Source organism: Bolinopsis microptera, chromosome 8 (genome assembly GCF_026151205.1).
Source record: "Bolinopsis microptera isolate Bmic1 chromosome 8, MBARI_Bmic_1.0, whole genome shotgun sequence".
In the NCBI taxonomy this organism is placed as follows: Eukaryota; Metazoa; Ctenophora; class Tentaculata; order Lobata; family Bolinopsidae; genus Bolinopsis; species Bolinopsis microptera.
This window is the reverse complement of record NC_087079.1, coordinates 15575240-15586703: the sequence shown is the minus strand read 5'-3', so window position 1 is coordinate 15586703 and position 11464 is coordinate 15575240. Positions and strand designations below refer to the sequence as shown.

The 11464-nt window shown below is 37.1% G+C and overlaps 1 protein-coding gene across 1 annotated transcript in view; it reads right to left on the bottom strand.

Annotated features, from left to right (window-relative positions):
- Window positions 1-10250, bottom strand: part of LOC134819360 (F-box and leucine-rich repeat protein 13-like) — a 41006-nt gene extending 30756 nt beyond the window's left edge. Inside the window, exons 1-3 of the mRNA XM_063829286.1 lie at window positions 8992-10250; window positions 8682-8778; window positions 8312-8369 (exon numbers count right to left, since the gene is read on the bottom strand). Of these exons, the coding sequence (XP_063685356.1) occupies window positions 8312-8369; window positions 8682-8778; window positions 8992-10019 (1183 nt within the window). The 5' untranslated portion in view covers window positions 10020-10250. The remainder of the gene's footprint in view (window positions 1-8311; window positions 8370-8681; window positions 8779-8991) is intronic.
- Between the last annotated feature and the right edge of the window lie 1214 nt (window positions 10251-11464).

Sequence of the window (11464 nt, the reverse complement as noted above, 5' to 3'; positions counted from 1 at the left end):
TTGTGACCTAAATAAAGCTGTTGTTAAACCGCATATATGTATCAGTCAAGTTTACAACCATTATCATGAATCATGATACCTGACTGGAATGCTCATAATTTCATGTTAAATGTAGAGTATTATGTACTATCAAGATGATGAAACACGTGGTCGGATGACTGATGATTCTGATAGCATTTTAAGGGCTGAGCCAACTCATTTCATTACACTTTGCAGCCATCTGCTCTGGTATTTAAGGTACTGTAAATGCCTCCGATAAGTACAGATACGGTAAGATAAATACTGAGAAATTGAGAAAGATAATGGTGCCATATATCGGTCCAAGTCACGTGACAGGCGTGACATGATATGTGGGTCATTTGATCTTATATTTGGGGTCACGTGAGTTGTTTGGAGGGCTGCTATTTGCTCTCTGTTACAGCTACAATTACTTGTGCTCATTAGTAACCTGGGTACTTGGGTGACCGTTGGTGTCAAATAAAGGTGCCAACTTGAGCTGTTGTTGTTGGACTGTATTATTTGGACGTGACTTACTTTTTCGAGTTGTAGTTCTTATGATTTTGTATGGACATAGCATTATTACAATACAGCAAAGTACTCAATTGATAGTTTCCTGTGCCCTTAAATCTTTCAAAATTGATAGTTCACCGAAATACTCCAGACACAATTGTTTATAATTACGAGAAGGGTCATAACGCGACATCATTGTCTTAAACTGCCCTGTTTCAAAGCTTTTTACTGAGACGGATTTTTGCACGATTTACGGGCACGAGTCAGCTTGCGAGATGACAATGATTTGAGTTCTTGTCTGTCAAGTGTATGTCATGCAGGACTTATTAAAACAGTTTTCATTGATTGGAAATAAGCGCGTACACAAACAGTTGCACATTAGATTTACAGATTTACTCTCTCTGTTGATGTTTGCAAGATATGTATTGAGATGGAGAGTGGAGACTTCTCAAATCAAGTTACTTGATTTGAGCTGCTCCACTGTGGCTTCTTACTTGGAAACAGCTTTATAACTTATTCAATGGGCGGCCACTGACTGCTTTTCTAAAACCATTACAAAACGGTCGCTCGAGTTTAATTTCAAACATTATACAGAAACTAATATGTAATTTAAATAAATATTACTAATATGTAATCAAAAACATATTTAAATTTTCATATTGCTCGCCCAGATCCCAGAAATAATGTATTTGGCAGCAGAAAAAGACTTCAAGCGTGGATTTGTGGAGATACAGGATGTCATCATGTGTGCTATCTTCCTTGTCTGGGGGAAATTCAAGAAATCTTCTATGATGAAAATGTGAGTACAGTGTAAAAAGATATAATCTAGCGCTAGATAAACTTTGTTTTCTCAAACAAAGTTTAGTGGAATTTAATAGTTATGATTGACCGAGCCCGACATAAATACAACGAAATATTGCCGTCATGAAATCTAAATGAACGATAAATATTGCACCTCACCTGATCTGATCAGTCATTATTTTAGCAGACATCTTAGTGGACATCCTAACTTTAATATAATTTATATAAACGCATTAACTGAGGTTTGCGTTTATAAAACGTTCCTTTAAACTGGCTGATTTAAGGGGACAGGGGGGTCTTCATGGAAATTTTTATCAAAATCAACTTTTTAGTTGTTTCTAATTATAGAAGGAGTAATATCTATTAGCTGCTTTTAATCCCATTGAAAAGTATTGTTCCTAGCCGAATTAGTCACTGGTCAAAGGTCAGCGCTTATGAGTAATTGTAATTGATTTTCAATCGCGTGTACTGAAAATCGAGTCTAAAAATCTATCTTCTTCTACAGTTTTTGAGCAATCGCCCTGAAACTATCAGGATATGTTCTAGGGATCATTTAAAAGAGGGCTATCATCTCAAAATTTTGAGATAGGCCTTTAAACATTTTTCAATTGATTTTGAAAATCTTGGACCTCCTTTTTTACGATTTTTAGATTTTAAGACTCGATTTTCAGTACGCGCGATTGAAAATCGCTCGCGCAGTACAATTACTCATAAGCGTTGACCTTTGACCAGCGATAAATTCGGCTACAAACAATATTTTTCAATGGGATCAAAAGCAGCTGATAGATATTACTCCCTTCTATTAGAAACAACTGAAAAGTCGATTTTGATAAAAATTTCCATGAAGACCCCCCCTGCACGCCAGTGAAATTTTGCGTGACTAATATACCTCTATTTGGTTAAATAATCATTATAATATTGCAGCTTTGCGAGATTGCACTGGGGGGTCTTCATGGAAATTTTTATCAAAATCAACTTTTTAGTTGGTTTCTAATTATAGAAGGAGTAATATCTATTAGCTGCTTTTAATCCCATTGAAAAGTATTGTTCCTAGCCGAATTAGTCACTGGTCAAAGGTCAGCGCTTATGAGTAATTGTAATTGATTTTCAATCGCGTGTACTGAAAATCGAGTCTAAAAATCTATCTTCTTCTACAGTTTTGAGCAATCGCCCTGAAACTATCAGGATATGTTCTAGGGATCATTTAAAAGAGGGCTATCATCTCAAAATTTTGAGATAGGCCTTTAAACATTTTTCAATTGATTTTGAAAATCTTGGACCTCCTTTTTACGATTTTTAGATTTTAAGACTCGATTTTCAGTACGCGCGATTGAAAATCGCTCGCGCAGTACAATTACTCATAAGCGTTGACCTTTGACCAGCGATAAATTCGGCTACAAACAATATTTTTCAATGGGATCAAAAGCAGCTGATAGATATTACTCCCTTCTATTAGAAACAACTGAAAAGTCGATTTTGTTCAAGGCGGCTAGTTAAAATCTGTTTAACCGGACAATGATTTAGTTCTCTTTAATTCGTTTTGTGAGAACTCTTTAAAGCTAGAGATTATAAACATTACTTAATTTGTTTGACAGCGTTAATAACGTAATCGTCATGCAGCTCCTGATATTTTAGCGCAATAAGCTCTCTGATAAATCCAATCAGTACCCAATCTTGGCAAAAAATGAATGAGCCAAATGAACAGGTTACTGATGGAGTTGTGTTCTGAAATTTTAAAGAAAGATTCTGTTTTGCAAATGTATCAAATGTAGCAAATGTAGCCTTCCTTTTACGTAATAATAGCGTCTGAAACCAACCCGAATGACTATACTTATAGTGGAACGATTTAGAATTGCCGGTTGAGATCTCTGATAAAAATATTTGAGGACCTCATATCATGGTGTCAGGTGTTTGCACTCGAAACGCTGGGAACTTTGAACATACTGATACTACTATACTATGAAATTAAATGCATTTTGACCGTAGAATTGATTAAAAGTGGTTCGGTAATGATTGGATTGAATTTTATGAATAATTTGATAGGTCGAACCGCCAATTCGGTGAACTATAGTCCTGATCTTTGACTAGAAACACCAGACTGGGATATGCATCCCTGAATGAGGAACTGAACTTGCTGAGTAAAGTTGGTTAAGTCATCTTTTAGGCGTTGATTCACCACGTAACCACGTGCCCCACAACTGTGCTTAATAACTGGAAGTGGGCGCTTATCTGGGCTCTTATCTGGGCTCTTATCTGACTCTTATCTGGCTCTTATCTGGCTCTTATCTGGCTCTTATCTGGCTCTTATCTGGCTCTTATCTGGCTCTTGTCTGGCTCTTGTCTGGCTCTTATCTGGGCTCTTATCTGGCTCTTATCTGGCTCTTATCTGGCTCTTATCTGGCTCTTATCTGGACTCTTATCTGGCTCTTATCTGGCTCTTATCTGGCTCTTATCTGGCTCTTATCTGGACTCTTATCTGGCTCTTATCTGGCTCTTATCTGGCTCTTATCTGGCTCTTATCTGGCTCTTATCTGGCTCTTATCTGGCTCTTATCTGGCTCTTGTCTGGCTCTTATCTGGCTCTTATCTGGCTCTTATCTGGCTCTTATCTGGGCCGTTATCTGGAACTTATCTGGATACGACAGGGTGTTTGTTTCAGAAACATTCAAGAATCCGGGGTGGGTAATGGTCGTCTGTACCATTAAATAAACAGTTGCTTATATTTTCTATCAGCTAATTCCCACTAGCATTTCTACCGTTTTCTGACCATTTTTGATATTCTGAACAAAATTTGTCAAAAGTGTGTCAAGAGTGCTAATATAACTTATAACTTCGGCTTTTAGAGTGATCTTTAAGCACCTTTGTCAGAGAACGGCAAATTTCGTGCATCAATTTGAACATGTTTTGAAATGAATAAAATTTATATTTTTCGTGACAGAAACATATTATATTCTGATCTGACAGTGGCAATAAAGCAATAAAGTGCCAGACAATGTTTATAATTCTCTATAATTCTTAAATGTAGTGGAATAAAACCGGGTCAGAATTTGCTTATTTCTCAGACAGGAAGTTCAGTTCATTCGATCAAGACTAAACTGCGCAGGGCAACTGCTTAAACACACCACTGATTTCATTAGTTCAGGTAACATCATCAATCATCATCAGAGGACAGAGTCACGTGATACTCTAGCACGATCTGGTCTAATATTGCCTACCACCGACTCTAGCCAATACTCATCAATATACTAATATTATAGTGTATTTCTATGCTTCCATGATTTGTGATTGTCTTATATAATATAGTTTGATGGTAGAGAACTTGAAGACTTATTGGCTCACTGCCAGAGACAGTTGATATTAGGGAACTTTACAAAGTCTCATTATATTTCATAAAGGTAAACCAGTTTTGAGCCCTGCCATTTTATTGGACAATAAGACCCCCGATTATTAAAGCACATGTGGTGGAAGTCAATAAAAACGTCAATAAAACATGTGTTTCTGGCATTACTTCACGTAGAAGTAAAATATGAATATGAAGTAAAATATGAATCTCTCATTTTATAATGCACTCCTTACCTCCCTGTCTCCTCACCTCCTCCTCCGGATATTTAAACACAACATCATGATAGTCCTCTTAATCTACAATACAACGTGGTGCTAATCTAGCGCTAATAATGTGCTAGTTTACTGTTAATAAAGTGATAGGATTGGTATCCGCTCTTGCAGTCAGCTACAGTACAGCTAACAGCAGCTGTCAATCCTAATTAATAGGTCTCCTTTATAATGTCACGGTATCCCACAGTGACACACACACACGCGCACAACACGTGCAGAACACCATGACAATACAGCAATACCACTTGTGTTGCTGTGAGGGGGGATTGTTCACCTCATCTCCGCAGTATACCTGCAGTTAGACTAACTTTGTGTGGGTTTGTGTCTACGTGTTCACTCATTCACTGGTTTATTGTATGATTTGGAATGTCTGTAGTGCATTGTTCGTGTCATTGTGTAGATGGAAGGCGGTTTTCTTGCTTTTTATTGCAGACTTTTCACTATTTCGAGCTTTTTCTTGATCATCATAATGTTATTTATAAATCCATTAGTAAACTTGTTTGATAACGTGCAGTTGAACTGTTTTAGTCTGAAAATTATTGTGGCCAGTTGTGGTGATTTTTAACGAATCATGCGGTGCACTGGTGAGTCTGGTGAATTTTCATGAATAAGACGGCAGAATATTATTTCTCTAGAAAGTTTCGTGTGTGGGCCCCAATCCTATGATTAGGGCCCACACACAGTTTACTGCAGAACAATACGATTAATCTAGTATTAATGTATTTTCATAATGTCAGTATGACAGCCGAGAAAACACATAGATTGTACAATCTTAAGCATCATTTCAATGAGTCGAGCATCGAGCATCATGGAGTCTGTTTAGAAACCACTTCACCACACTTGATAATATATCCAGACACTATTCTACCATATATTGCATCGCCTTTTCTTATTGTGCGGCGACAAAGCCAGTATTATAGCAATGAACAATTGTTTATCACTGTGGTAAATTGTATTGGTGACAGCAAACACTACAGGTCAGTTTCTAGAATTCTCTAGGATTTCTCTAGGATTTCTCTAGGATTTCTCTAGGATTTCTCTAGGATTTTTCTACTAGGCTTTCTCTAGGATTTCTCTAGGATTTCTCCAGGATTTCTCTAGGATTTCTCCGGGATTTCTCTAGGATGTCTCTAGGATTTCTCTAGGATTTCTCTAGGATTTCTCTAGGATTTCTCTAGGATTTTTCTACTAGGCTTTCTCTAGGATTTCTCTAGGATTTCTCTAGGATTTCTCTAGGATTTTTCTACTAGGCTTTCTCTAGGATTTCTCTAGGATTTCTCCAGGATTTCTCTAGGATTTCTCCGGATTTCTCTAGGATGTCTCTAGGATTTCTCTAGGATTTCTCTACTAGGCTTTCTCTAGGATTTCTCTAGGATTTCTCCAGGATTTCTCTAGGATTTCTCTAGGATTTCTTTCTAGGATCCTCCTTTTTATATCAACAGTTTCTGGTACGACAGGCATGATGTCAGCTTTAAGGCGCAAATCTAGGGTGGAGAGATTTGACTTGAGGAAGCTCCTTCGTAAACACAACACTCCACACAGGTAATATCACAGGGGAACTGAGGTTTAATTTAAAACAAAACGCAGTATTAACCAGTCTCCTGTCTCAAATGGTTCACATATTAAAAGTCCTTGAATTGGGTGGTTGCATATGCAACCACTGGGTTATAAGGCCCAAAGGCGATCCCGCGGCAAATTAACCCATTATAATAATGGGTTAATTTGCCGGGGAGTCGCCTTATTCGCGAGGTTTTACCTGATAAATAGTGCCTCTGTGAACAAATTCTCATCCGAGCACTTCACTAAATTGTGGAGTTAAACATGCAGCTTTGTTCGTAGATTCACACGGATCTCACATTTGTGCACTTGTAATTAATTAGTAAATGCGAGTGGAGCATACTTCATCAAGGTAGCTGAGAAATCTTGTAGCAATTTATTTGTGTTGACTCCTTTGAACGATTTATACGGACATTTTCGCTTTCTTTTTGGCCAGCTATATTATATACAGTTTAAGCACTAAAACGCTTTCAGACGATAGACAAGAGCATCAACTGATTTGAGGGCCAGGATTCGATTGGAATTAAAAACCCCTACTAGGATCACTAGCGTGAAATTTCAGCCAACAAATAAACAATTCCATAGAAATACGTGGATAAAAGAATTATTGCAATATGGAGGCCCTATTTAATATTTATACACCTTGAAATACATAAGGTCCATATTTTAATATTTCAGACTGAACGTGGACATGTTTAATGGACCAGTCCGGTGGAATGACGAAACTAACACACCGATCACAAAGAGGCTCCGTAACTGTCAGTAACCGCAGAATCTTTGTTTTTAAGCTGTTCAGAATCTTTGTTTTTAAGCTGTTTAACCACTTCCATCTGTCACGGAAAAACGAAATCTGTCAAAAATATAAAATATAAAATTTGCGATACATCGGTAAGGCTAGGGCAAACTTAAGGTTTTAAGTAACTGACAAATCAGTTTTGCAAAATCAAACTTTAGGTTTAAATGTGAGTGACAAATTGGTAAGCTCAAGTTCGGGAATCGGGCTACAGATATTACAAAGTAGCAGATAAACTTGCTAATGAGGATGAAGTCATTATGAAGAACAAATTGTCTTAGTGTCGAATAGGGGTATTTCTCTAGCCTAAATGGAGGAAATTTTGATAACTCTGACAATATATTGACATTTGCAAATTCTATCGTAGAACATGACGTAATGAAAAACCAGGTGCAGAACTAGATTATAAAAATTAAGTAATTGCATGAACTGGATAATATAACAGCACTTAATTTGTCACAAAAGGGCAGACTTGAGCAATCTCAATCAGAAGCAGTGCGCCACTGCAGCTGTGGTGCTATAAATTAATTGCGACCACAGCTGTTTAAATGAACCTCCTGTCCAACTCCTAATTCCTACTTGAGTGATTAACGTTCTGAATTCCTCAATCCCTCAGATTTCAAGGTTTCTCCAAACCCCCAAGAACAGATGGTGTTTTGTCTAGAGATGATACAGGTTCAGATAATGGTAATAGCAGGATACTTTACTGGATCTTTCTTGCTCCTCACGCTAAAGTGGATCTATCTTCCGTGAATCCACCATCATCTCCCGAAATTGTGGGGCCACTTTATTCCGACTAATTGAAGTCTGTGATTCAGATGTAATGTTTAAGTATCCGATCCAAACAGCCCAAAGAACCACAATCAGTATTAAAATAAAATATATATCAATTTCAGATGCATAAGTTATTGTAATGCTTAAATAAGTTATTGTAATATACGCAAAATTATTTTAATACTTTAAGTTATTGTAATAATTTAAGTTATTGTAATACTTTAAGTTATTTTAATATTTCAATGAAATCATGCAAACTTACGATATTTCTTGGGAAGATTGGAGCGGATACCACTGACAGCTAGTGGTGCAGCACCCATCTAAAAATAAGCACATTTAGCATTGCTACACTTCTGCTGTTTTCTGACAAATATGCTTAAAGACCATTTTTTAAATTTCAGAAACCACTTTTTGAACCCGCTTAAAATGCCACAAGTTGTCATAAATGTGTCAAATGTGCTTGAAAACCTCCGATATTTGCTCAGTGGTATTTGAGCACTTTTGTCAGAAAACGGCAGACTTATAGCTGTGGAAAATCAGCAATTAATATACCTCACCTCAGAATTTTAACGTCATCGTGTCGATAAAATGAACTATAAACAGGAATTTTTAGACAGACCACAACAACATACCTGTTTAGGAAAAGTGTTTTTCTTAGCCTTTCTCCTGTTATTGATGATCAGTTCCTCTTCAGTAAAAATCTTTGATTTTTTATCAGTAGATTGAAAACTGAAAAATAAACACGATGCAAAAATTTATGATGGTTATTGGTCAGACAAATTGTAATTATCTGTTAGTTAATTTAGTTTAAATTTTATGTAAGCATTTCTCTCACGAATGAATATTTTCTATACAATTTTAAATGCTGCTCCTCTTTGAAAAGTTTCAAACTTAGAACTCACAAAATATTGCATCATTGTGTACATTGTACGTATTACTTACCTTAGTTGTGGGGCAGCAAGGGCCACAACAGCATTTGTTTTCATGTTCTTATTTTTCTCTATATCAATGAGGTGAGGAGAGCTTTGAACTGTTCTGATTTTTGGTTTGGTTTCATTACTATAGAGCCTCTCAAAAACAGATGGGGTCAGTGAATTATTGAGAGATTTTTTTGAGCAGGTAGAATTGTGATGCTTTAATGTTGGAAAATTCTTCCTTGCCAGAGAATTAGCTCTTATCTGTGGAGTTGACTTTGAAGCAGAATTTGGTCTCCCATTTGAAGCCGAATTTGGTCTCCCATTTGAAGCCGAATTTGGTCTCCCACTTGAAGCAGAATTTGGTCTTCCATTTTTGACACGTAGTGGGGTGGCAGATGGTTTTGTTTGCTTTGAGACAGGTGTTGACCAGGCATTTTTTGTGGCTGTTGGACTGAATGTTGATGATAATAGAGATGGAGTTGATAACGGTTTAATATACAGTCTCTTTTTGCTCTTTTTGGTCTCACAGCGATCATAATATATGATGTCTTCACTGGAAAAACTGGGGCACTCAAGAAACTCAGCTTCTGATCCAACATTTTCCATTGAACTTCCTTCATCAATTTCTGGAACAGGCATGTCTTTAACCCCAATTACGTTTTGCTTATTTTCTTTTGACTGATTGTATTCAAAAACCTTAACTTCACCCTTCACAATATTTTTTGTGGTATTGATCTCGCGCGGTTTATCTGCCGGTGTTACAATCGGCTTTGACTGCAATATTTGATCTGTGTTGTAGACATTATATTTAGTGTCCGCTTCTGAAAAGCAATGGCTCATTTTAGGTTTAGGAGGACTTCCAAATTTACGTAAGCCACATTTAAAGCACCATGATGAAAGTAAACTATTTTCTTCTCCACAACCATTACACTGGTAGCTTCCAATGTGTTTGGCACTCACATCACTGTACAAATAGCCACTTTTAGCATCATTTCTTATCTTTGCTGCTTGTTTCAGTATTTCATCAATACCACCAATATCTAGATCATCCATGACTTTCAGATTTTAGAGTAGTGACATGAACTCAGCCATCCTTGAGAGAGTTGATCAACTTAGAGTTACAGAGAGTTAAAAAAGATGTAATATGATATTAAAATGACTGTTTACCACATCCCGTTATACATAACCCCTGAATAATTACAGTTATACACTAAACACCTATTAGACAAATAAAAACATAAATTGTAAATCGATAAAATTTACAGTACATTTCAAGGGAAAGGAAAAAATGAAATTCATTTAAAGAGATTTTCATAACAATTCAGAAGCAGGACTTTACAGTTTACATGAAATTATTCTATTTTCAATTTAAAAGCCGTGCAACACTCAGCAACAACAGAAAAAATTACAGAACTGCAGTGCACTTCATCACGGGACATGAAATAAGCACCTCCACACCATTCGCAAATCAAGCACCAGTGCTTGTCCTATGTGCGCCGACAAAGAGGATACTGTCTCACACTTTCTTGGACAGTGTCCGGCTATAGCCCAAATAATAGGTCAATATTTCCAGGACTATTACCTCAGGACTATTACCAACTATGTCAATGACATATTTGACAACCAACACACATCTACTATTTTCAATTTTGCAAACCGCACCAAATGCTTAGGGGCCATCTACTTAGGATGTCTGCCAAAATCACAGATTTTCAGACCACCCCCCCCCCCCCCTCCCCCTGTCCGGGTGTGTCCGAATTTTCAAAACCGCCCCCTTCCCCGGACATCCGGATTTCCAGCTACTTTCAAGAGAACAAATAAAACCATGAACTCAAATTCATTATTGATAAAATGTGTAGTTACTTAAAATAGACAATAATACATTTGATGTCGAACAAGTTTAGCACAGTTACATTTAAGTACATTTAAGTACTCGTTCAAAATACAGGGATCTAAACTTAGTGTCAAAGAGTTGAAATAAATGAGACTTTTTCGTTAATTCTGCCAAAATTTCCGGACGTCCGGATTTTCAGGAACCACCCCCTCCACCTGTCCGAATTTGTCCGAAATTCCAAAACCAACCCCCCCCCCCTCCATATTTTTAGTTTTAAACTAATTACAACACTACAAATCTATTACATTTATTGAGTTTCAGGAAGCAATGTCAATGGCGGGCCAAAAGGGGCACGAGGCCCTGGCCAGTAAGAAGCTCAAGAAGACTCTAAAGCCAAAGAAGAACTCTGTTATACTTCCTGTATTTGAAGACGGCTCGTGTAAACAGTGTGGGAGTAATGACACTGTGAATGAATCGATTATCTGTAATGTCTGTGATGGGATGTTTCACTCCGCTTGTCGCAAAAAAACCGGTGTTCAATTTCTTGACTCCATTTGTACAAATACCTTCCGTGCTAAGGTGAGACCTATGATTGCAGATCAAGCTCGTTGGGGTTATTTTCTATTCGTATGTGAAGATTGCATTTCACTGGTAGATGACACCC